Here is a 27,032-nt window from a genome sequence, read left to right on the forward strand (position 1 = left end):
TGTACATCCTCTATACTGTAACCGAATTTATTAAGAATATCTGTAATTGTTAATGCAGGCTGTGATCAGACTAGTTGACCCTACCCAGAGTCATATCAATTACACCCTGTCCTACACCGTTAAGTATCTTGGTATAATTTCATGCGTCAATGTCATTTTCGTTTCGGTTGGACGAATCAATAAATGCATGCACAACATTTTTGTGCAGAATTCGAACCCTGCAAAACCGTGCGATACGGCTGATCTCATCTGTACCTTTACGTACCAATTTATCGCCTTACTACCGTAAGCATCGAATTTTGCGAGCTGATGAACTATGTCGCTTCGAAGTATCAAAAGTTGTTCACAAATATTTTTCCAATAGTCTGCCACCTGTGTTTGACGACTTTTTCATACCTGCTAAAAATGTCCATTCCCATTACACGCGATCCTCGTCAAAGAGAAATATCTACTTACCCCCACCCAATAGCAACCTAACTAAGATATCTATTGACTACTCGGGACCTATCATTTGGAATGCATTACCACCACATAATATCCGTGAATTGCCTTATAATAGATTCAAAAAAGCCCTACTTGATCACCTCTTGTCGTTACACTAACACTGTTGCCCTACCTCTCCCAGACATTGCTTCATTGATCATTTGCTACCATCGTTTAATTTTTCTTCTATTTTCCTTTCTTAAAGGTCAACTGCATCTTCATAACAACTTTGCGGAATCATGTTCAGAATTTTTTTTCATAACGAAATTACCGACTTTCCGTGTTTCAAATCAATCGGAAATTGCCGTAATTTTGACTGAAAGTTCCAATATTGGCATGTTTACAGAAAAAGCAGAATGTGCATTGTGACGTCAAGTGAGTGACACATATTATCAACACCGGTCACAGCGGCTGTTTGTGTTCTCGCAGTTTTTATTCTAGTCAGTTATGGCCGAGGTTTCCATTGTAACGGATTTGCCAAGTGATATTGAGACTGAGTCCGAGTACTCGGATGTCGAATGTAAGTATCATTTTTTCACATACTTACAAAATTACCGTTTAAATGTCGGATTGGTTCAGGTGTTGATGCGCTCGATCCCACGTCAGTGGAATCCCTTGCAGCTTCATGATGATGGGTCATGATCAGCCTATAGCTTGCTCATGCTCAGCGCAAGCCGCTCGTCGAGACTACATGAAATACAGTTGTATATATAGTCTGTAGTGTAATAGCTCGTTTCAGTCATGTACCTTGATATCTGACATCTTGATAAGTTTGTGCTGTAAGGTTCCGAGAGTTACTGACAGAATTAAAGTGTATCACAGAATTGCCAGGATTCAATTCAGTGTGTCTGGACGTTGACGTATTGGAGATGTCCTACTATGGATATCGACAGGAATATGGCCGCAGAATAATAACATCGAGTTCGATGCATGAATATGGGATGAGTCTCTGATTCGGTTGCCAAATACTTTTCTCGCACTAATACAACTGTTTTCACTTTTCAGGTAGTTGAAACATACTGCCTACAGAAATTGTGTTCGCTGGGTATGGAGATTCTGTGGCAACAAACAGCGGAAAATCCTGCCTGCATGCGTTGTTACTGCTGTCCGAACAAAATTTACGTCAAATTCTTACAAAGGATTCCAGTTCAGTAACGCCACATTGTGAATGTACACTGTACAGTTGTATTCCAAATAATAAATGCATACAACTAATCGACCAAAATAGCTACTGTGTCAGGCAGAAAAGCATATCGGGTTTTATGTCGGGCAATAGCTTCGCTTCCTCTCTAATTTTGATTATGCTGCTAGTCAGAGGAGGTGAAACGGTCTCAGCACAGTCGCTCAACTCAACAGTTTCTGGTCCAGTTCTGATGAGTGCTTGAACTTCTTCGACAAGCTCATTGCAGTAATCTAGAACATGCATAACAATATGACGAAATCTTATGATGCAGTCAGATCAACGGCAGTTACCAAATGTTGAATTTTCAAGTATCTTGTGTCAAGTATCTTGTGGACTGAACATTCCCCATTTTTGTACGTTTCGGGTATTTGACCGCGGTGCTCCTTCTTTCGACATTTTCTGAGTTTTCGAGCAATTTTCATTGAAATGAAGGATTGCCAACTGCATCCTACAAAAAATGCATAGTAATTATGCCAAAATCTTATATAGGTTGTTTTGAATAGGCGAGAAACTGCAAGGTACCTACCTGGCTTTTTTTTGACTGAAATATGGTTGTAGTGATATAACTTTGGGCAGAAATGATTGAGGAGGGCATTGAATGATTCACTTCCAGCAGTGTTTCCATTCGGCGATAGATGGCGTATGTCATTTTTCATTCGCGTTGAGTAGAGAACATCGCAAATCCTGTCATATGCCAATGAATCTGAAAATGGATTATCATAATGGTAAACAACAGAATCAAAGATGCTATTCATTGTAACTTAAATTTAGGCCTATATGTATCATGTATATATGCTGAATGGAGCAGTTTGTTTCTTTTTGATACAGTGAAGTAGGCTTTCTTTTTGATACAGTGAAGTAGGCTATTTCATCTTTAAAGGATGTAACGGCATCTACAATACCCGTAAATCAAAATCTGGAGTATGAGCAGTTTTTGCAGTCTTGCTCGATTCTCAATGTGCTACCCAAACCAGACTCTTGCACGTCCGACTCTGATTGACACATTGGACAATGTTGAAAAATGCTCACCAGCTTTATTTCTGTCCACAATCACAAACTGGATCTTGCTATTCTCCAGACATTCCTCTGAATCTGAATGCCTGCAAATCAATATCTTGGTGAAGACTTGGTACAAATATGATTACACTGTTCAAGTACTCACCCTGACTCGCCATCTAACTCTGTTGGGTGAAAGCTATCTTGACAGGGATTGGATATCACTTTCACAGTCTTCATAATCCTCTCCAGCAATAGGAGCAATAGGGTTTGGACAGCGATGAAAAGACACTTTGGGTACCGAATATCGCGTATTCGAGCGACCATACGCGACACAAGATGTACCTCCGTGCCTCATCTTCTTCATACCTTCCATATTCACAATCAAATCCTGTGTCAAAATCAATCCCAACACGAATAACTATCTGTTTACCACACTGAGCTATACCAGGACTTTTGTCGTGTCACTCACATGACGTCATTTCATAGCTGAATGATTTCATATCCGTTTTTCAGCTTTTCGATTTGAAAACTATCATGTAATTTGAATTTTTATTATTATATTCATATTCCTAACCACATAACGCACGAAATAAGACGAAGTCATTTTTTAGATGCAGTTGACCTTTAACTAAACATTTTTTACAGCCAGACTGTTCAGAGTCAAGTGTACCTGTTTGATGCTGGTGTGATCAGAATAGATGACCTTCACTGTCTTATCGATCATTCCTATCTAATGCCGAATACTGTGCACGCATATTTTCTGTACCGCCATCACTGCCGTTTGTTATGTATTTCGGTTGGATGAAAATAAAGACTCTCTCTCTCTCTCTCTCGCGAAAAAGCGATGATCATCTAATGACGGGTTCGCAATTCAGCTGGGTCCGCCGTTTAGTACTGCAGTCCGCTCCTCCCGCCGTTTAGATTTGAGCGGTTTTGTTTTTCTTTGGACTTGTTGAACTATTATATGAAATGAAATCATGACTTGGATGCAGTGTTGCCAATTTAGCGATTTTCGCGCTAGATCTAGCGATTTTTCATCCGGTTTAGCGCCAAAAAATATGGATCTAGCGCCTAGCGATAAATCTAGCGATTTTTGAAGAAGTATTTAGCGATTATTTAGCGCTTTTTTACTGAAAATAACCACTAAAGATCAGTTCTGGCTGACAACTGCATTGGCTATACCGGTCACCAGAGTGCGGACTCCGATGATATATAATTATAGATTACTACCTGCCGATAGATAGTAGTAGATACGCAACTCCTGGCGGTTACGCATTGGCAAACAGTGTCTCTTCTTGCTGAGTAATCTAAAAGTAGCATAGTTGGCAGTGCTAAAACTGGCGACTTGAACGCTGAAGTTTAATATAATTGGCCAATGGCCATAATCGAAAGATAGTGTCGCAGTGATTTCGAAAATACAAAATAAAATCTTGTCCGGACAATGGAACCATGCACCCCGAAACAGCCCTCAAAGTCTGAAAACCGGCATTATTGCTCCAACAATGGCACCGTCGCAACACAATGAACATAACAATGACCAATTTCGTCTAGCGATTGTTCTTATCAATGCCGATTTCCAGACTTTGGGGACTGTTTTGAGGTCGCTCCAATGTCTGGTCATTCGTTTAAGGCCAGAATAATTACATTTCATACACGGGGTTGGTCCTCGGATTATTTTCTTAAGGTCTCTACTTATAGTGGAAAACAAACCGTTTCAACGTCGTGTAGTGACGGGTCAAGTCGCATGTCGTGTCCACGTGTACGTGTGTCAAGTCGCATGTCGTGTTCAAGTAGGCCAACTCCAACACAGTTTAGAGAAGAAGTCAAGCGCATAACCACGGTACATCGCATCACGTATTCACGGACGCATCGAGTAAGGCACGCTGATATAGTGAGCGGTTATGCCTGCAAACCTGGTCAGTGTTCACGGTATAGCGATCGTTGCGCAAAGCGATCTGCTTTATCGAAATGCACTGCCGTTTTGTCCCGCTTAGATATGACTATTACGTATTATGAACTATAAATATGATAAGTGACTTTGGCCCCAGACGAGTAAAATATAGCTGAGAAGAATATATCGATATAATGGTTCAATTTAACACCTTTGGCACCTTTTGCAGATTTGGCGCTATTTTTTAGCGCTTTTTTCTCAATATTTAGCGCTATCTAGCGATTTTTGACACCAGTTTTAGCGATTTTCTTCCATCCGGAGTTGGCAACACTGCTTGGATGCCAGCTTGCTTGGTTATGAAACTCCAATCCGGAACAGGTTTTGAATCTGATAACGATCAATCAGCACTTCCTGGGGGTATCGTAAAATTAGGTTTGGGCATGGAAGGATTAGGGTTCCGGAGTTTATGACATTCTCATATAGTCATAAACATAATCATGTGTGGGGAATCCTGATTAGTGATCGACTGATCGTTATGTTGTGTATAAGAAAGTATATTAGACCAGACTGTGTAATTAATATGCCAGACATATAATCTCAGCTTGCAGTTAGTTAGAGTTCGCCCACCCTAACACTATAATTCTTATATACGAAACAGCCGGGTTGGAATCCCGGTACGTTTAGCGTAATATCTTTGGTGTGCCAAGACGGTTCTCAGCGTCACACCTGTGTGTAGTCAGTAGAATCTTTGGTGTGCACGAGACACCGATTCCATATTGGCGAAACAGCAGGCAGGCAGGCTAGTGAGGCGACCACAGCAAAACAGTTTTGTACAGGCTGTCCGCCGGAATGGTGTTTCTATTCAGTTCACAAATAATTTAATCATTTTTAAAACACTGCAGGATTGCAAGAATTTTATCTTGATATTATTGTCAGGAATGTCAGCTGCGATTTTGTCGTTCTGTACCCTGGCCATGGTATATGGTTTGTTTAAATTAGCAAAACTGCATTCCCCATCATTTAGTCCAGTAACTTGGATCTCCCTCCAAATGAAACAGCAAATTGCGCCCCATATAATATTGTATGGTGTGTCTACACGACTGCACCTTTGTGGCTAAATTATGGTTGTTTTTTATCTGTTTCTCTGAACATGGTCAAAAGCAATACCAATCAGCGCTCGAGATTACCGCACCACGATTTGATATATTGTTATATCGACCTTGCCTTCAGTTCCATGCCACCTCATTATTGTTGCTTGTCCTTTTATGCTATCCTATCGCCAAGGCCTAGGTGGGTGTCTGATTTCAAAGGCTGCCCTAACTCGTTTAGACACCTTTCTATCTCCTCATTATATCGCAATCTTGCGATGTATTGATTCCATGAAATTTTCAATAATAAACTGAACTGAAGATCTTAATCATTTTCTTTTCTCATATGTGATTCAGAAAATATATGGCAATGGCTGATAAAGGAAATATTTTCCTGGCAAAGCACGATTATCCGTCAGAGTCGTTGCCGATCAAAGTTGAAAGATTGTGTTTAATAGAGGCCAGGAAACATCGTCGGATACGGCCTTCAACAGTGCAACGAAATCCAATTTCGACGCACATTGTGAAACCCGTGAAAAAAGCAGCATTTGATGCGTTATTTCGACAAAGTAATGATGCAAAAGACTTCCCGAGAGATTTACTCCGTTCGAACGAGTGGTCCATGAGATGTGTGATAAGCGCGGTTGCTTTTCGCTTGAGAAGAAATCAACGTCGCTTCTACGACGCCGACAGTCTCGAAAAAATGTCGGATCGGGTCATCGAAGAAAGTCCTGAAAACACTGAAATTTTGAGATTTTTGTTGCACTTATCCGACGTTGAAAATCACCAACAATCGAGGCGTGAACTATTTAAAGTCCCGACGAGCGAAGATATTCGTAAAATAACCCGCAGGAAATGCACGATTCAATCCGGAGACTTTCCTTTCAAAATCTTCAACCCTTCGTACACTTTATGCGATTTCCGAGCACAGTTTCGCAAAGACGATCCGATAATGTATCCGCGGTTAGATGAAGATAAAAAAATGGATATGCTTCACGCCAGTCAGTTCGAGACGCCGGAATTATCGTTGAATGAAAAGCAGAACGGATTATTCGGATTTAAATCGAAATTTTTCTCGCACCAAAGCTTAACGGACTCTGCTTATGAGGTCGATAGTCAGACTCGGTTATACGGCGGTTTACGGCACAGCAGGACCTTTGAGCTCGATATCAAAATGTCATATCCGAAGCTTACTAGCCCGATAGATCTACTCTCTTCTGTTGCAACCGATGAAGGTTTTGTATCACCTTCATCGAGTTTAATATCATCAGATTCCGACTGGGGTGTAACTGAACCCTTACCGAGTTATCCTCAGGACATCCAGTTGCCTTATTTTGATTACAAGCCCCCCAAACATGACTTGAACTTATGGAAAGAGTGCTTGTCCCACGAAATGCGTCACCATAGAACATGGGAAACTCTAGGACTACCAGCTGGGACAACCGAAAGACGGTTGTACTTGTCAGAGGCAGGTTCCAAGGTTTTTGACATAATTTGGAAGCAACGCACGTTGCTTATTCATCGTTTATCTGAATTTTTCGACAACAAACCATCGTCCAAAGTGTTTTGGGAAGAGTTTGATGAAGATCACTTGGTAAAATGTTCGTCATTAGTTGCGATGGGTGTGCCATCGGATGTGTACCAGTTTAATGTGTTAGCACAGATGTTTCTACCACGGAAGGACATTTATTTCTGTGGAGTTGATCCTACTTCTGTATTTTCGTGTCTGCTTCAGTTCTCAAAGTGGGGTACTTATTATCGTAGACTGCTCCAGTTCTCCGGTCTTTCTCATAGTGATAATCTGCAAATATCTGTCAATATCATTGCCGAGAGAGGGGCGATTTTCAATGCTTTCGTCAGTTCTGTAAGGAGATATTTACGGGAATATCTCAACCAGTCGATAGCGCTCAAGTACCATGGGTTATCACTACAGGGTTTGGTATATCGAATGCGTAAAGCCGGGAATCAAATTGAATACATAGCACGCTTGTGCAGGTGTGGTGAACCTGATTTGCCTGTATTGTCATTGCTTCCTTCAAAAGATTTTCCAACTGGGATACAATTATTATCATATCTGCACGAAGAAGCTTTACATCAACCGGATTCATGCAACTACCTTGTTCTACTTTACATCCTAAGAAAATCTTGTGTTCCGTATCTGGAGTTTATCAGAAATTGGATATTCCGCGGACACTGTCAAGATATTCACGGCGAATTTATGCTGCGTGTTAACGTCGACTATGGAGGTTCAAGGAAAGACCGACAAAGATGGAAAAAACATATCGAACCGATACATCCTGAAGACCCGGGCTCATGTGTGCCTTCGTTTTTATCCTCTCTCGCCAGTGACATGTACACTTGCGGCAGAACTATATCATTAATGCAATCCGTGTGTCCATCTCACTTTTTAGTGGTAGATGGTTCGGATGTACCTTCTCTTGAAATCACGTTCTCAAAACGAAAACTGAAAGACACGGAAAACAATTGGGCTAGACATCAAACCAAGATGATTCGACTTGAAAAAAATCTTAGCGTGCATTGGATGTTGGTTGAAGAAGAGAAAAAATTGGCAGCGCAGAAAGAAGCCTCGGCCGCTAGAAAAGCGGCCAAGGACGGCTTGATCAAAATGCAAGAAGCTTTGCAAGTTGAAAGACAAATTAACGCGGAAGCGAAGCAAAAGGAATTGCAACGTCTGAAAAAACAAGCCGAGGATGCGGCAGTGTTACGTTTGCAGGCTCGTGAAGCGGAAAAGGCGGAAGATGAAATGAGAGAAGAGAAAAGGTTGATTGCAGAGCGAAAGGCGGATGACGAGAGAGATCGGATTGAGAGAGAGGAGAAAGAAAAAATTATCTCCTATTACGATGAGTTGAACAAGGAAGCGGATAGGAAAATACGGAAAGCTAATTGGTGGAAGAAACGTGGCAGATTGAACGAAGAACGGTTGAGATTCTTACAATCTGATCAAAATTACTGGCAAAAACAGCTGCTAAGTGACGTACGGACGACTTTACAAGGCAAGGGTGACTCGTCGGGGGAATACGTTTCTGAGAATAATTTTAACGAAACAGAGGGCTCTCGGAGCGAGTTGGATTTGGCCCTGCGGGCTATTGGCTCGAAGATACATGAAAATAGCCCCGCTGAATCGCATCTCATACATTTTCCTGGAGACGAGGAAAATCACGCGAGGCCTCTGAGAAAGGCAGTCAGTGGTACACACGTGTCTCAGACGACGTCAAATTTAGAATCTAGTATAAAAAAGTTTCGAAAACATGTTGATGGAAAGCATATTTCTTCAACTTCCTACGACGATGATGTTTTCAAACCTGATACATTGAGACCTGTTCGAAAGCCTGTATCGGGCGAAAGCATTTCTTCATCCAGTATCGATACCGTGATGAAACCAGATGCGGAATCTGGTAATGAAAACACGCAGATTACCAATACGGGCAAGACCTTGAAAAAATCAGTGGAGGGGCAGAATATCGCGTCGTCAAACGTCGGTTTTATCATGAACCCGGATTCTAATTCCACGGATGAAAAGTTCCAAATAACTAATTCGTCAAGGACATTGAAAAAACAGGTTTCGGGTCAAGGCGCTTCGTTATCGAGTATCGGACACTTGTCAAGTAACTGCTCCGTATCGGACTTGGCTATTCAACAGATTACAAGTTCGACAAAGACATTGAAAAAATCAGTAGCAGGACAAAACGTATCAGATTCGAGTGTTGCACAGTTGTTGGAAGGCATTCCTATGCAGACAGAACAGGAATTTTCTTTGGTGCAACAAAAAACACTAAAGAAATCAGTCCCCGGGCAAGATGTTTCCCAGTCTTCAGTGGGTGATATTCTACAAGATACGCCAACGTTGATATCTGCCGAGCAATCACATACATTGAAGAAACAAGTTCTAGGCCAAAGTGTGTCTTCATCTAGCGTGGGAGAGCTTCTATCAGACCAAACGACGGAAAGTCATGAAGATGATGGATTGGTGAAAACAGGAAAGAAATTAGTCACTGGCAAACATGTTTCGTCGTCATCTATGGTCGAGATGTTCGCTACCCAACTTACGACGGAAAACAACGGCTTTGAGTTACATCGTAAGAAAAAAATCGCAGGACGCAACGTATCTGATTCCGTGGTGCTGGAATGTATGAAGCTAGACCCCTTGTTACATCAAGAGCCCGTCCCAAATCAGCTCATGGACAAACTAGAAAGGTTTAACGCTACAAACAGATTCCACGGGAAACACAGCAGTCAATCCACTGTCGGGGAGCTTGTGTATTACGACGACACTGTGCCTTGGATTAAAGAAAATGTGGCGGGAAAGACTAAAACATTCAGAGCTCCTGTTAATTCAGCGAAAAGGCATCCATCGTTTTCCACAGTTCAGCTACTAATGTATCGTGATGTGGAGATGGACAAAGAAGATGATGTAGCAGATTCTCCTCAAGAGACTTTTCATTTACAATTACCGGGTGTGTTCGAATATACGCAACCGAAAGTAAAAACAATCGGCACCCCACTTCCCAGCGATGCTATCGGTAATGCTGTGGATTTAATGAAAGAAATTTCGACTTCACAGCAAGAGGAGGAGTCGGGCTATTCCGGTGTGGACGCGGAATCTATTCACATGCAGCTTTTACCTGCGCTGTTACGAAAATGCGTCGTACGTCCCATCTCGCAGCAGATAGCTCTAGCTAACCGCTGCATCGTGAATCACTTTATGACAAAGTTAAACTTACTGCATCACTTTGAGATGATGCGTCGATTTTGTTTTATGGAAGACGGAGAGTTTGGGCAGATATTGTGCGATAAACTGTTTGAGAAAATGCACTCGTGCCGCGACCCGAGTGATTTCTTGAATCCGGTGATACTGGAATCGATGATTTGTCAGGCCGTGCAAGGTTCGTCTCAAGGAAACGCGTCTGACGCGAGAAGACTTACTTTTTCTTTGAGTAATGTTCCGGAGACCGTAAGCGCCCGAGACCCCGCGTCTTTAGACTGCTTTGCTCTAAAATACGACATCGACTGGCCATGGAATATCGTGATAACGGAAGCTAATCACGTGCGATATGGCCAAGTGTTTGGATTTTTGTTGACATTGAAACGCGTCATGTGGGCTTTGAACGATGTTACGAGGAGATTGCTGCCGGCAGGAGGAAACTGGAAGCATTTGTCTTCTAGAGATTTGCATCGTTTGCGTTTGTACCGGCATGAGATGCAGAATTTTGTGAAAGTCATGCAGGGATACGTGTCGACGCAAGTGGTGCACGCGTGCTGGCACGAGTTTGTGCAAGCTCTGAAAAACGCTAGGCGCGTTGACGAGCTGCACGACTGCCACGCGGAATACTTGCGCAAGTGCAGGTTCCGTTGCCTGCTGACGAAGAAGACTAAGATGGTCATGAGCGTGATTACGGACATCTTCAAAACGATATTGCGGTTCTGGACGCAGCTTTTTTCGAAGTCTGTGAAGTTTGCGGAGCTGAAAGTGACGTACACCAACTTCAGTAAGTATTCGGGGTTTTTGGTGAAAGTCGTGTCGAAACTGGTGGATCACGGCTATCAGCCTTCGCTCGAAGACTTTCTGTTGCGTCTTAACTTTAACGGGTTCTATTCTACGTGACAGGGGTCATTGTGTGTTCATTTGTTATGTTGACTAGAGCCCGACTGATCGTCAATTTGCGTGTAATATCGATTCTTTTGCACACTTAGAAAGATATATCGGCATCACCCTTTAGAGCAGTGGTTCTCAAACTGGGGTCCGTGGGACAGTTTTTTAAGGCCCGGAAGTGTGTTCCAAAACAGTCACATGATCCAGAAAAAAATTCTTTATAATATAAAAATTTTCAGGCAAGTTATTTTTCAAACCAAACTCGAAGCTGGCCCAAAACTATATCGTTAGTCAACATAAAGTAGAGTGTTATGGTGCAGAGTTATTTAAAAAAATCAGCTACACCCGTCACATTGACACCATAAAATCCAATGTGTTTAAGGGAGCATGAGTCAGTTATTAAATTTACCGATAGACCATTAGTTGAAAAGTTGGAGAACCACTGCTTTAGAGGTAAAAAATTAAGGGCAATTTATGTAACGTCACCAGAGGTGGTCAAAGTAGTCACCGTCGCTACTCAAGTAGAAGCAGAATTAACGCTGGAATTTCTACTCAAGTAGAAGTAGGAGTGGCGGTTCACAAGTAAGTAGGTATTCTACGCCTAATTTTGCCTAAAAAACTGAAACCTATCAAGTAGAAGTAGTCTGGAATCGTAACTAATTAAAAAGTAGTGCGAGTAAGCAAAATCTACTTCAGGTACTTCAAAAAGTAGAAGTACTTCGTTACTGACAACCTCTTGGACGTCACAGTTTAAGAGTAGAGATTCTATATTATGTGACTGCTTGATTAGGAATATTGATATGTGTCATATAAATTACAGGCGGAAGTGGTCATATTAGTCATCATTGGTTGCCTACTAAGTCGAAGTAGCTATTTCCAAGAAAAAAGTAGTATCCTTGGTCTAGTTTTGCTTAAGAAAAACTATAACCAGTCGAGTAACGACTGCAAGCAGGCAAAACGTGTGAGTACTCCGAAAAAGTACAAGTACTTACTGACCACTTCTGCTTACAGTTGTCCAGATAAGGCCTTTCTAGTTTATTTCATGTCCCGGTGTAGCAAAGCTGTTCTATATATGCCGTGAAGTTTTTGAAATGCGCCTTAAGCTAGATGCCATATCTTTTGAATATCGGCTGCAAATATAGGGGTTATCAATGAAGGTACAAGTTGACTTGAAAACCCAATATCAGTCTGGCTCAAATTTTTATGCTATTTCCTATTCTGAAGTTTACCTCCTGTTTTGTTAATGTATAGTTAAAGGGGCACTGCGCTCTAAATATGGTGTGACGTCGAATTACAGTTAACAGTGTGAAAATTATTTGGCAGAAACTATTTTACTCAGAAAGCCACCAAGCTGCAGGTAAAGTATTTTATTTGGTGTTATTTTCCGCTCTAGCTTATCTCTGTGGTATCAAGGTCACGGATCATTGCTTCTACCTGCAGAACGCCGTGGCTTTCCGAAGTAGATGGTTGCTGCCAAAAGTTTCATCACAGCTTGAGACCATCGTATTTAGAGCGCAGTGCCCCTTCGACATAAGATTGTGGATTCAAAAATGCAGAAGTTTACCTACAGTTATCTTGACCTGATTTCTTTTAATTGTTTCCAGTGATTACTGATCCCTTTGCAAACCTATGAACGTTTTTTCACGTCGGTTCTTCACGTGTATTGTTAAAAATGATTCCTTCCTGTGTGGCTTGCTATATAGTCTTGAGCTCACAGAAAAACCTCAAATGGTGCTGCAGTTATATGTATATGCCAAGCAATTGATTTGGCTGTAGTGTGAACCTTATTTTGCTCACAGTATAGCAGCCTATTGATGGAACCTGCTGGAGATTGTTGCAGCTCGAACCCATATTGCTGTATGGCTGTGTTGCTATTTTCATAAGTTATACATTCTTCATTTCACAATACTCCGACTGTGATCGAAATTTGATATATAACATTCTTCATTTCACAATACTCCGACTGTGATCGAAATTTGATATATATTGTACGTACAAACGCATTGTTTCAAATTTAGTGTGATGTTGGGGGGGGGCTCGACAAGGCGCTTGTCGGTCGTGATGTGGATCGACATGAAACTTGAGATATGAAGTGTGATGCGGTTTGAAGTAGTGAGGTAGTGTCGCGACTTAGTTGTGGACGTCGTTCAGCAAAAATAGTATCACTTTCTGACTCTGCATAGTGCATACCCAGCAACTATTTGTGATAGGACGCGTATTTGTACATCAGAATCCTATGTGAATACGGCGCAAAGTATATGAATCTAATCTTTAGGCATACATACTGCAGTGTGACTAGTTGACTTTAGCACCGGCATATAATATCAACCTTAATGCTATATGGTTACTTAGTGGGTAGGCTGCTTTAATTTCAACAGATATTAAGCTGAACAGTATTTTGTCCCGTATTATCTAGATATCCCTGAGTTAGAATTTAGTGTCTGGATAGAGCAGCGGTTCTCAACCGGGGGTCCGCGGACCCCTAGGGGTCCGCGAAGCAATTTCAGGGGGTCCGCAAGACCTCTAAATTTTTTAAATGATTGATAACCTAATTTCTATTTTATTTTTTAATTTGAGAAAGCATGAGGCAGTTTCGCACCACATCTGCTAAAACCTCGTGACTCATATCATCATCATAATCGTCTGACATGAACTATGGTAGTGTGGAAATTCATTTCCGTTGCCAATTTTCCAATAACCTGCTGATACAAACAAATTACTGTTTAGAGACGTTTTGTTGGGGTTTGTGGAAAAAATTAAAATATGGAGATAGTAACGTCAATCAGGGTGACTTTGTAATGTCTGCAAAACCTTCTGATCATGAAGTTGTCAGTCTCATCACATTAGTGAACAGTCGTTTGAAATAAATAATTTGCGAAGTATTTCCCTAATTTGTCCCAATGCAGGGATTGAAACCTCGCCACGAAATCCATTTTATCCTGTGATATACGCAACCACTATTTGAACAGCTGCTTGGAGGTACAGAACTTCAGTATACAATTGAATAGTATATTCATATTGAAATGAACCCGAATATTCACGGCTGGCACTCGTCATAAATCGGACAATGATATACCCACTCTTGAAGCTCGGCTATCAAATTTGGCGTAATCTTATTGCGGATGCCCTATCGACAACGCTGTTTTTTGATGAACAAGGAGTGTTTTGTTGCTGTTAAAGCATTACACTCCAACCCTGAAATTCATATCACCAGTTATATTGGTATGCAGCCTTGTCTTGTTAATGTTCAATTGTTCATAGTCGAAAATGTTTGCTCGTAAATATATGTGTAAACCCAAACAGAGCAAGTCGTTTCATGACATTCTCTCTCAGGTTGGAAAACTTGGATCCATTCTTTGGCGCATAAATTTTGTCTATAATTTTAGATTAGGATTTCACTTTGACGGTAGAAACTCTCTGCGGGCCGATCAAAATGCCGTCACGGGCCGAATCCGGCCAGCGGTGCATATGTTGCCCATCCTTGCGCTAGATGCTGGACGTGATATGTTCATAAAAGATATGTTTTATTCATTTTGGTGCCTTAAATGTTGCGATCACACCAAAAGTATCGTCGGAAGCGTCATGCGTTAATATTGCATTAGCCTCCATCTATCTTTGCGGAAATGGTTTTCGGCACTTATCGTTCATATCAAAACGAAGACGCGGATTTTCAAGACACGACCACGTACTTCAAGAAATACAGCAGCGAAATTAGCTTTGAAATAATAAAAGTCAACCAATTTCTACATAAATAATATGCTGTTATTTTCAAGAAAAATCAAAATTTTGCTGTTTATCAAAAGCCTACAGTTCATAATTGCACAAGACAGATGAAGGTTGGACCATAATAGAGCTAAAATTGAACTAAAACTTGAGGGGGTCCGCGAGGGTCCGTGACGGTCAAAAGGGGTCCGCGAAGCCAAAAAGGTTGAGAACCACTGGGATAGAGGGACATCAAGAGATGGTCATTAGAAGTTGCGATATCGGATAGCAGAATCTCGAGAATATTTCATTCGTCTGCCGTCAATAATATCTATAAAATCGTTTAGAATCTGCCAAGGCCGAACTGTATGTCGTACTTCATGCCCCACAATTGAAGGGCCTCAAATTATTTCCTAAATCAACAAAGTACAGAAAACTGATTGATTTATTCAACTTCTTAGTATGATCTAAAAACGCAAGCACCGTCGCTCAGAACTAGGCCTACTCGTGGGTCTATTTGAGAAGCTGTATGGTTATTAGAAGTCAAAGAAGGTCGCGGCACCTTTTCGATCCCCAGGTTGAGATTATTGCTATATACTAAAACAGCTATATGACAATCATGCGAAAACAAATTCAATGCCCGGTAGTGGGCGACAAGCAACTAAACTTTTGTTAATTATCAGTACACAACCGCAGCAATGGCGCTTGTCGCCTCTTTTAGGCCTTGTACCAGTCGTACGTCACGACAGCGGATTTCGTATGGTTCAGATTCCTTGCTAATCTCCAAGGTAGGATTCTCTCCCTCGTGAACTCCCACTCTTCAGTCAATCTCGCGTCCACTTTCGGGTCTCTCATCCTGCCAACGTCCTTCATGGATTTTATCATCGCTCCATCAAATATGCCGGACCTGATGTGTGGAACAGTATCCCGCCGACAGTCGACGAGCATGTCCACATTCAAGTCGAAATACAAGCAATTACTACTAAATAAATACAGTCCATCCTCAAGATTACCGGACCACGACTGACCTATCGATCTCGCTTCCCATGACATGCCGCCCTATTTCTTGTCGCATTCTTCTTCTATACTATCTTCTTTACTTCATTCAGTGTGCATGCCTCCTCTTTACATCGCCTAGGCCAAGGTGGGTGTCAGATTCCATAGACTACTCCTTGTCGCTTCGACATCTTCCTGTCTTTTCATTGTATCGCATTTTTGTGGTGTATTGAACTGATAAAATTGCTAATAAATTAATGATGAACACTTGGTAGAGCCGAGACCCGGACCAGCGTCCATTGGTGGGCCTATGGTGACACTGCACTGCTTGTTAGAACACCGCGTCACTCGCTCCCTCAGAATCAACGACAACACAAGAAATCGTAAGTATCCCGTCTGTTATATGCCAGTCATAACTAATAAAATTGTAGAAATGCTCTCATATTGGGCAATGACGTATAGAACTGCAGTCGTGATCGTAGCAGATCAAGTACAGGGATTCAAATAGGTTTAATTTTGAGAACGACGGTACCTCTATCGTTGTGTGACCAAACCTGATAACGTTGCAATACGTCTAGTCCAAACATTGAAGGGTCAAAATAATCAGATGTCAGGGTTAGGGGAATCTGCCGTGCAGTCTAATAAATATACATTCGCTACGTTACCGATTCTTTGGCTTTGATATAAATAATATATATTGTTAGTAGGAAATGGATTTCTGCGTTTACAAAACCACTAGGTAGAGATAGAGAATATGAGTAAAAAAGCAACTGTTGATAGCAGGAAAAGTCAAAGTGATCCAGCACCAAATATATGTATAGGATTCTAGGTACACGCGTATACTATACACGACAAATTACTCTTGGCTTTTTTCATTATATTTTCGATGAATGTTTTGTAATCGAGTTTTTGTTTACAATTTGAAGCATGATATATTTATATGCTGAATGAAGAGTGACCTCAAGAATGTAGAGCATTTCGCGGTGTTGATTTCCTACAATTCCTCCGTTGGGGCGGGAGACAGAGGGCCTTGAAATGACGATGAGTAACGAAGGCGTACGCGCTGTGAACACACGATACTTTTGAGCAAAACAACGCAGCTACAACAACATACTCGTGAGGTGAATTGTTTGTAAGGTCCGCTATGCATACTCCGACAAATGGTGTCCACGATAGGACAAAGGTGACGAGTAGAATCCCAACACATCTCAGAAACACAGTTTCAGTGCGATGATCTATCCGTCGGCTTCTGTCGGTAGATTTGCCTGAGTCGTTTCCTGCCCTGATGATATGCTGCTTCGAATTCTGGAAAAGGCATCATTGCTTGTTTTACATCCAGATACAAGGAGGAACATTGTTATATTTAGAAACAAGTTGAGTGACGCATTTTCAGCATCTCATCGATACCGTACAGACCTGTTTATCCAAAAATACTGCTGAACTTCTTTGCACCTCCGCATGTATCTTCGTCATGGCGAAACATACCCACGATAAAGGGATTATGAAGGACGACATTATCATGGACAAGAGGTAAATGATGTTAGCATACGACGTATCGAAACGGTCGAATGTACAGCAAGGTATCAGCTTCTCCGCAATATAACCCGGCACGAAAGGCGTGAGTGGCCAAAACGCCCAAAATGAGCTGAAATTCGAAGGTTCGATTGAAATTTCATATCTTGCCATAGGGTCAATGTACTGTAGCACGGGCTGATACACTGGATGCGCAACAACTGAATGGAGACGCATATAGGCTACGATAACCAGTGGGGGCGAAAGTTGGAAGTTAACTTTTGTTAACAGATACTCATTGTAAATACGTAGACCAGTGGTTCTCAACCGGGGGTTCTCGAAGCCTGTCACTCGAAATTTATAAAATGATTGATAACCGTATTTTTATTTTATTTTCAAAATAGAGAAATTACGACGCAGTTTCCCTTCACTACTGCTACAACTTGATGACTCACATCAACAGAATGACCGTCTGAGATGAAATATCCTACTGTTCAAATATTAATATTAATTTCCAAGTTAACAATAGCTTACTGATACAAACATATTGCTGTTTAGAACTGTTTTGTTAGGGTTTGTGAAAAAAAGTAGGGATAGTAAGGTCAAATCAGCGGGACTTCAAATGTTTGCAAAAACTTATTTTCCCTATGATATACATAACCACTATTCCAAAATAACTTCGGGATGAGCTGCTAGATAGAAATGACTAGGATGGACGTTATATGCAGAGGTGGTCAAAGTAGTCACCGTCGCTACTCAAGTAGAAGTAGAAGTAACGCCGGAATTTCTACTCAAGTAGAAGTAGAAGTGGTGGTTCACAAGTAAGTAAGTAAGTAGGTATTCTACGCTTATTTTTGCCTAAAAAACTAAAAACTGTCAAGTAGAAGTAGAAGTAGTCTAAAATCATAACTACTTAAAAAGTAGTGTGAGTAGGCAAAATCTACTTCAAGTACTTCAAAAAGTAGAAGTACTTCGTTACTGACCACCTCTGGTTATATGTTCCATAAAAATATGTGTCTCAATTTTGGCCGAATATATGTTTCAATCATATCCAAAGGGGTCGCCAGAAGCCTTTCCCGTTATTATACCACACACCACCACATATATCGTAATGGAAATAAATTCCCTACGCACTCGTTCATAGCAAATCGAAGGTGCGGATTTTCAAGACGCAACTACGTATTTCAAGAATGCAGCTGCAGAACTCGCTACCGTCTACCCAATTTCCACATAAAATAGTGTGATGTTATTTTCAAGAATAGTCATTTTCTTGCTTTTTGTCACTAGCCTATACAGTTAATACTTGCAAAACACAGAAGACGGTTGTTCGATAATTGAGATAAATTTGAACTAAAACTTGGGGGTCTGCGGGGGTCCTTGACCGTCCGAAAGGGGTCCGCGAAGAGAGAAAGGTTGAAAACCACTGACGTAGACTATATGCGTAGCTGTGTTTGGAATCGGAAAACGCTATTACTACTTTATGGAGTACTTCGTTTTGCCAGTGCTTGCACGTCGTAATCAAGTGGTTATATACTTAATTTAATAAAATCACTTTTACGAGTTTGAATCAAGTTACAGCTTTCATGACAAATCTTCACTTAAACTGGTTTGAATCAAGCTGAAATTCAATTGGTTATATTTAGGGTTACCATATTTTGGTAATCTAAAAAGAGGACACTTTTTCAGAAATTCGAGACTTGCAAAACCGGAGAAGAATTCTCAAAAATCGGTGAATTCTTCCCACTTTGTGATCGGTTGACTGAAAAAAAATCAACTTTTTGCCCAGCCGGAGCGTCACTTCTGTGCTAATTCACGGCATATCACTATATCACTCGCATTTTTGCTCTAAATTTGACCTCAATTTTCAAAAAAGAGGACAAACTCTCAAAAAAGAGGACAAAAGGGCGTTCTCTTAAAAGAGGACGTGTGGTAACCCCAAGTAAAGCGGTACAATATAGGCTTACCATATTTTGGAAATCTAAAAAGAGGACACTTCTTTAGAAACTTGAGACTTGCAAAACCGGAGAAGAATTCTCAAAAATCGGTGAATTTATCCCACTTTGTGATCGGTTGACTAAAAAAAAAGCTCAACTTTCCACTCAGACCTCAAAATACCGTTTTTCTCTCCACATTGCTAGGACGTATGGTAACCCTAGGTCTGGTGAATTCGAAAAAAAGCTTACCTGTGAACCCATATAGCAGGTATTACGAGTTTTGGGTGGTAATGCAGCAAGCTTAGTAGATGGTCACACGATTTCATGCGACATATCACAATATATCTTTCGCCCCAGCAGGCTGCGATGGTCATCATCACATTGATGTGAATGATAGAAAGGACAGTGCCTTCGACTTGACAAAACAGTGGCGCTGTAAAAGTTAATCAAATCCATGACGATTAATATAGTTCAATCAGCCACGGGCATCGTAATCCTATGCTAATCTCTCGGATTGTGGCATTGGATTAGAATTGGATCATCCCGTCACATTCATACTTCATCTCCATGAGGTATTTCAATCGATTCACACCTGAACACGTCAAGCATACATAATGAAGATGGTTCGACCTTATGGAATCAATCTATTCACAGTAGATGAGAATATCAGATCCGTGTACAACCATTTTTTGAATTTCGCAATATTGGTTAATAATGAAACTTTTGCGAGGGTTACTGATACAACCAACACAGCGGTGGCCAACCCGTGGCCCGCGAGACAGTTTTGAGAGGCCCTCGCGATAATTTTCGAAATTAGTTATACAATAAAAAGGAATTGCCCACGTCATTTTTTTGTGAACTTGCAAGGTCAACCAAACCTTTGATTATAGCCTGACCGCGAACTTTGGGATGTTAATGACTAGAAAACAACGGTTTCGACGTATTGACGTAGCACAGGGTGATGAAAGGGGCCATGCCCACATGCACGCACATCTTCGCAAATTTTGGTAAATTAACACAAAGTAGGTTATTTCGCGGCAGATTGATTTAAATAAAGCGTGTTCATGAAAATACGATTCGGGCCCATGCATGAGCCAGCCGCGGGAGGAGAGTCGACTTGAGATTTTACGCGCTTCGCCTGATTATACGTCTCCAGATTTCTTTAGTTTAGTAGCCGAACCGAACAAATCAAACACACTTCTAATATACAGAATTGGGTTTAGCTGTATTCGCAATTATATGAGAGCCTAGAATAGTCCAGGTATCACTTGAAGCCGTTGTAGCGAGATAGCGTAGTGGTTGCCGGTTCGAGTCCGACCGATGTCTAGAGAATTCCTATCCAAGTGTTGGAGGTTTATCTAGGCTCCTCCCCGCCATATCATCCGTGTGTAAGCAGTGTCTTACAGTATTGGGATGACTCGAGTCATGACTTGACTCGAGTCAGACTCGATTCACCTTTTTCGTATGACTTGACTTGACTCGAGTCAGTTTGCTTAAATGACTTGACTTGACTTGACTCGGCGTATCAGAAATGTGGATTGACTCGTGACTCGGAGCAAAATTCACGAGTCAATTTCAAGTCATCAAGTAATCGGTGTCGATAAAAATCACTGTATCTTGCATATGGTCGGATTGTTCGCGAAACGCTGGTGTAACCCGTGAGAGCGACCAATCAATCAATGATCGTGCGCTTTACTGAGCCTTCGTTGATCTCTCACAAATACATGACCTCAAACGAAGTGACCGAAGCTTACAGCTTACCTTGTCGTAAACTAGTATAGTAAAGTAATTTCATAGCAAAGTGTCTATATTTCTGTTCTCTGTTGTTACCTTAACCAAACCTCTTGTTATATTGAAATTGAATTCAAATATAGTTTATATAGCCTAGTCATTGGCCATTGGCGCAGGCTCGAATTGTATCATATCAATTTGTAAATGGGTAATGTATTGCATCTTATCAATTCGTTTCTCTATTCTCTAGTTTGGCTGGTAACTAATTAACTGATGCTATGCAATTACTTTCGTAGTTTAACAGTTCTACGAATATGTGAGCGATGCAGCGCTTTCATGCGTGTATATGTAACTTTATATTCGTTCATCGGTTCAGAATCAATGACCATTCAACCTGTATTTCAGACAGATAGCAAAATGCAATGACGTAATCATGCCTCATACTTCGAAAAAGCAACTTGACTTGAATTGCGACTTGACTCGTGACTTGACTTGACTTGAATCGACTTGACTCGAGTCACCTACAAAAATCGAGTGACTTGGCTTGACTCGAGTCACCATTGAAAATCGATTGACTTGACTTGACTTGAATCGACTTGACTCGAGTCACCTACAAAAATCGAGTGACTTGGCTTGACTCGAGTCACCATTGAAAATCGATTGACTTGACTTGACTCGAGTCTAAATATGCAATGACTCGAAATGACTCGTGACTCGAAGGTAGTGACTTGATCCCAACACTGGTGTCTTATAAAAGTCTAGAAGTGGGCCATGCTACAAGTCAGCAGCTACGGAAAAAATGAAGAAATTTGGCCTGGTGTAAGTGACAATTAGTCGGCAAACACCATGTATAACACAAACAAACACACTTGAAGCCGTTGTGATCCACTCTCCAGTGGTGTGCTGCCAAGGGGCCGGTATTTTGGCGACAGTCATCTCCTAACCAGGGCACACCAAGATTTATAAAATGTCGGCAAACGTGCGTTCAGCGACTGAAGAACCGTCAGAGATGAACATTTGGCCCAGAATGATGGACGCTGGTCGGCCGAAAGTTGTTCACTGTCCATCCGCCGAATAACTATTGTCATTGCGATCTGAGCCTCGCGGTATGAATGTGACCCGCAATACATATAATATATGCAAGCACAGATATTTTCACCAAATCTCTTCGTTAACTTTTAAATATTTTCGCGCCTCGTGCGGCTAGATCATGATTGCACAATGTGCAATGCACATATACTATTCATGACATAAATGTCAGCGATTTTGTCGTGTCGTAGTATAATTCCTGCGCTCACCTTTACATAACCTAGCTCTAAACAAAAGGTCATCAATACTCAAGCTGCCCGCGCAATGACTTGGAAAACTGCATGTGGTCCTTTGGCCAGAAAGGTTGGCCACCCCTAAAAACTATCACATACAAAGTAGTGGCTTGTGAAGTACTCACCGTTTTGCGAGTTATGTTGCATAAATATCTTCACACCAATCCACATAGATACAATACCTAAAAAGGTATTATTGCACGAAAGATGGATGGCGTATACATTCGCTGCGATTTTCCGTCGGACTTCTTTTCTGTAGAAAATGATTAGCGGCGAAATATGGAAAGTCTGCCAGGGAAAATATTACCTGCAGAAAGCGTGTATCAGAGCGACGTTACCGCCGACTGCGATGACACCCAGGACTAGAAATCCGCTCGCTAGCCCCAATTGAAATGAATGCCATGCCTTTCCGTCGTTATGAAAGTAGTTGTAGGAGCTGTTGAAATGAGTCCCTGACCATTAGAGGGCGGTCTGAACCAGGGTTGTAATGACTCGAGTCAATTTGTGCATTGCGTATGACTCAGACTGTATGAACTTTTCGCGTCTCGTATATCAGGACAGATAGTTGAAAAATAGGCCGAGGAAATGTGCTTCATCTGATTGAATTAACATATTTATAAGAGAAAAATGAATATGTTATGGATCTGCGGCTTTCGATATCACAGACGTGAGTTGAACGTGACTTGAACTCGATACAGAACAGCAAACACCATGACTTGGACTCAGACTTGACTCGGTGGTGAATTGAAAATTAATCGACTTGACTCGAGTAAAAACTATTAAAACCTAGTGAGTTGGTTATACAACCCTGGTCTGAACTCTTAAAAGAATTGAAATTGCCAATGCAGGAAAGTGCAATCAAAAACCTGCCGGGTGAGAAAGTTAGCAAATATCCGGATATGCGAACTACAAATCTGATGCTGTATTATGTTATCATTCTGGCTACATCACAGGCAAGCCAAAAGAGGAAGAGAAGACGACGAAAATGAGGCAATATGCAATAACAGTAATATTGCCATCGACATGTCGAGCAAAGGGCTCTGTTCGTAATATTGTATTTTGTACATATCGATATTATTGCGGTGGTTATTATATAATGAATATTGGTACTATGGCCTCAGTGCTGTTCGTTAGAAATCATCAATCGTTTCAACTTAGTTTTTTGTCTTTCTTCGCTATATTGCCATCCTGGATATTCTGTTGCCTATATACTATACTACCGTTATATTGCCATCCTGGATATTCTGTTGCCTATATACTATACTACCGTGATTGCAGAATGCACAATGAGTAGGCTATAACACAGGGGTCGGGAACCTTTTTTGTCCGAAGAGCCATATTGGCCCTATTTTGTCCATTAGAACTCCTAAAGAGCCATACATGGCAATCAACTGTTACGTCACAATTGAAAATTAGTGACGTCATGGTAGCGCTAATTCGAACTCACTGCGGATTCGTCGTGTGTGCCACATTTTCTCTCTACAAACTCGTACTAATCATGCTGGTTGCCTTTATTTAAGCATGCCTGCCCAGCCCACTCTAAGCTGTGATACATCAGTGACGTCGGGTCAAGGGAGGCATGTGAGGCAGTACCTCACCTGTTGTCAAGATGAGTGAACGAAAATTGTGAAACCTTCAATCGCTATTGGTACTTTCTATCGATCTTCATGAATTACCATATTGGAAACATTTTTCTCACACAATTTGCATATTTAGTGTTCGAAAATAAAGCGCGAAACGAGTATTAAGGCACAGGCGGGCTAAGACTCACCATTGATAACGCAATTCATCGTAAATAGCTTTGAATTGAATACCTTTGAATACCTGATCTTAATCGAATGTAACTGCAACGATTCCGAAAATTTACATACTGGTCGACTTCTCAATTCTCAAAGTATTCCATGGTAACATATAATGATGCGCTACACGCCAACATTTTATCGCCGGTACTACAGAGCTACTTAACAATCAAGGACAGTGGTTCTCAACCTTATTTTTAGACACGTCCCCCTTTTTGATAGTGAAAATTTTCGCGCCCACCTTATGGTCATATCACAAAATCCAACCGGGATGCTACCAACCCCAACAGATTTTTTAATGGCATGGAAGGTTATGAGTGTTGATGAGAGAATTATAAATATGAAATCCGGTCTGTATATAGAGGAACACGCGTAAACTGGGGGTAGATCGCGCGCAGCGCGAAAATTTTTTTCAGTTGATCGCTTCTTCGCGCCCCCCTTCAATGTTTTCACGCCTTCCCAAGGGGGGCGCGCCCCCCAGGTTGAGAACCACTGATCAAGAACGTGGATGATATGACGTTGTCTGTAGTTCGAGTTAGTAATTGTGATGTAACGTCCACGGCAGTTCATTTTGTGCTGTAGATCAGAACGACAATGTGTATTTGAAAATTGCCTTGTCATATGGGCGTCGCCATATCTGCTCTTCTCTTTGATCAATGAACGTAGAGTGCAATCCAAGATTTCGAGTCGGGTACACCGAATTCGCGAGTGATATTGGTCGCCGGCGCGACAGTAACTTAAATTTGAAGATTTTGAAATGAGGGAGTCCGAGTCACTAAACCTGGAGACTGCATCGTCTTTACCTCTCAAAAACATGTTTGTACTGCCATGAGAATAATTATTCGGGCTGAGATGTAAATTGACTAACAAGCTGCTGCAATATTGATATATTCAGTACAAAATAAATATTTGGCAAAGAGCCATATCTTATACCCAAAAGAGCCATATATGGCTCGCGAGCCATAGGTTCCCGACCACTGCTATAGCACAATCTATATGCGGAGCTAATATGTGCTGTGCATATAATGTCGGGCTGCTTGACCCAATTGACATCAGTACATTTTCCCACCCCATTTACCATGTATATTACCAGTGGTTTTTAACCAAGGGTGCAATACCATTCCCTGCGCACGGGCGTGTACATTGTATGATAATTTCCAAGGTGGCGCGTATTCTTCAATTGTAAACTATCGTTGTGTTCCAGTAAAATGCACATGCACACATGTGGTTATAAGATCAAATCAAAACGGAGATGATCAAAACGAAACATCTAAAATTACAGTAAGTATTTATATAATTTACACATATATAACACACATATATAACTACACCGACTTCAAAAAGAGAAATTTCGATTTTGTTTTTGTTCAATTCAAAAATTATGTTAAACATGAGTGTTTTAAAACGCATTTAAAAAATGCAATCGTTCACATGTCGCATTACTTACGTTACAAATGCACTCATGCAGATGCAGACCTCATATCATAATTTTCACGAAATTGTAAATCATTGCGTGGATATACGTAGGGTTACCATATTTTGAAAACTGAAAAGAGGACACTTTTTCGGAATATTCAGACTTGCAAAACCTGTGGAAAAAATGCTAGATTTTTCTCACTTCGTGGTCGATTGATTAAAAGAAAACAAAACGGTCAACTTTCTCGCTCGGTGCCCATAATTTAAAAAAAGGTCATCTCCGGCTAGGCTCCCGAAATACCCACCTGAGCGTTACTTCGATGCTGATTTACTACATTTCAGTCGATTTTGGCCGTAAATTTGACCTATATTATCAAAAAAGAGGACAAAATCTCAAAGAAGTGGACAAAAGAGTGTTTTCCGAGGACGCTTTGAAAAAAGTCAAAAAAGAGGGCAATTCCTCTTAAAAGAGGACACATGGTAACCCTAGATATATGACGTTGCACATCTGCAATTAATACGTATCGTCTTATGTAAAATTGCAAGGAAACGACAGTGCTTTTTATTATCCGTTATTATACTCCGTTATGCAATTGAAGGTTCACAATTTTTTCAATATTTTTCAGACGTAGACGATTCGATAAGTCATAAGCACACTCCCTTTATGATAGTGAAAAATTCCGCGCCACCTTAATCGTGATATCACAAAATGCTATCAGAATGCTAGCAATCTCAACACATAGTTTGATGGCGTGGAAGGTTATGTATGACTGTTGATGAGAGAATTCTCAATTAGGAAATTCGGACTATACACAGAGCAATACGCATTAATTGGAGGTAAATCGCGCATAGCGCTAAAAAAATCAGTTGACCGCAGTTTCGCCCCCCCCCCCCAGGTTGAGAACCACTGATTTAGATTATACAAACGAAACCCATATGATGCACCTGATAATTTATATCTAAGAGGGTTTGATGGATATACAATTGTACAATAGTGTAGCCTACGCATATGCAAATTATCTGATTACCATTCAATGTATTAGGTATATTCATTCAAATTTTTTCTTATGCTTTACAAAATCACGTACCTTGTCACGTTCGCAACCCAGCCCCCGCCATTAGTGTGATTGATGGCAGCCGAGGCATTCATTTCGAATCTCACAATCAATAATGAATGATCGTAGTCTGGACGCAGTCTAGATTCCAGGAGAGTAAGAATATTGCTTTAATTGAGTCTGAATCTATTAGAACTTTTAACATGAGACCTTAATAATAATTCATATCTCACGACCACAGGTACCAAGCATTGACAACGGTACGATATGAATATCGTAATTGCTTACAGAGCTGGCCGCAATTTTGGTC

The 27,032-nt window shown here is 41.0% G+C and overlaps 3 protein-coding genes across 4 annotated transcripts; 1 reads left to right on the top strand and 2 right to left on the bottom strand.

Annotated features, from left to right (window-relative positions):
- Window positions 1–1,645: 1,645 nt before the first annotated feature.
- On the bottom strand, window positions 1,646–3,183 carry LOC145439640 (uncharacterized). 2 transcript variants are annotated; one of them, XM_080317154.1, is made up of 5 exons: window positions 2,829–3,183; window positions 2,696–2,766; window positions 2,193–2,369; window positions 1,957–2,114; window positions 1,646–1,896 (listed from the first exon to the last, which is right to left on the bottom strand). In XM_080317154.1, the coding sequence occupies exons 1-5, from the start codon at window positions 2,987–2,989 to the stop codon at window positions 1,828–1,830; spliced, it is 636 nt and encodes a 211-aa protein (XP_080173280.1). In that variant the 5' UTR covers window positions 2,990–3,183; the 3' UTR covers window positions 1,646–1,827. The 2 variants fall into 2 exon arrangements, with proteins under 2 accessions (XP_080173280.1, XP_080173279.1); XM_080317153.1 differs by having other exon boundaries at window positions 1,957–2,369.
- Window positions 3,184–5,651: 2,468 nt separating this feature from the next.
- On the top strand, window positions 5,652–13,199 carry LOC145439614 (gamma-tubulin complex component 6-like). Its single transcript, XM_080317121.1, has one exon. It carries the CDS (start codon window positions 6,009–6,011, stop codon window positions 11,265–11,267), a length of 5,259 nt encoding a protein of 1,752 aa, XP_080173247.1. The 5' UTR covers window positions 5,652–6,008; the 3' UTR covers window positions 11,268–13,199.
- Window positions 13,200–16,815: 3,616 nt separating this feature from the next.
- LOC145439628 (melanopsin-B-like) lies at window positions 16,816–27,032 on the bottom strand. The gene is made up of 6 exons (XM_080317140.1): window positions 26,756–27,032; window positions 22,760–22,888; window positions 22,578–22,705; window positions 19,649–19,832; window positions 17,370–17,598; window positions 16,816–17,258 (listed from the first exon to the last, which is right to left on the bottom strand). The coding sequence occupies exons 1-6, from the start codon at window positions 26,815–26,817 to the stop codon at window positions 16,914–16,916; spliced, it is 1,077 nt and encodes a 358-aa protein (XP_080173266.1). The 5' UTR covers window positions 26,818–27,032; the 3' UTR covers window positions 16,816–16,913.

Source organism: Botryllus schlosseri, chromosome 5 (assembly GCF_051294905.1).
Source record: "Botryllus schlosseri isolate E-star chromosome 5, Bs_hap1, whole genome shotgun sequence".
Lineage (NCBI taxonomy): Eukaryota > Metazoa > Chordata > Ascidiacea > Stolidobranchia > Styelidae > Botryllus > Botryllus schlosseri.

Coding starts and splice junctions, on each gene's coding strand:
- LOC145439628 (XM_080317140.1), bottom strand. CDS start 26,817: ATGAATGCCTCGGCTGCCATCAATCACACTAATGGCGGGGGCTGGGTT. Junction 19,833..22,577: donor GCAACATAACTCGCAAAACG/GTGAGTACTTCA, acceptor TAACTTTTACAG/CGCCACTGTTTTGTCAAGTC. Junction 17,599..19,648: donor CCTGCTATATGGGTTCACAG/GTAAGCTTTTTT, acceptor TTCGAATTTCAG/CTCATTTTGGGCGTTTTGGC.
- LOC145439614 (XM_080317121.1), top strand. CDS start 6,009: ATGGCAATGGCTGATAAAGGAAATATTTTCCTGGCAAAGCACGATTAT.
- LOC145439640 (XM_080317153.1), bottom strand. CDS start 2,989: ATGGTCGCTCGAATACGCGATATTCGGTACCCAAAGTGTCTTTTCATC. Junction 2,767..2,828: donor GAGTTAGATGGCGAGTCAGG/GTGAGTACTTGA, acceptor ATTGATTTGCAG/GCATTCAGATTCAGAGGAAT. Junction 2,370..2,695: donor TGTGGACAGAAATAAAGCTG/GTGAGCATTTTT, acceptor ATCCATTTTCAG/ATTCATTGGCATATGACAGG.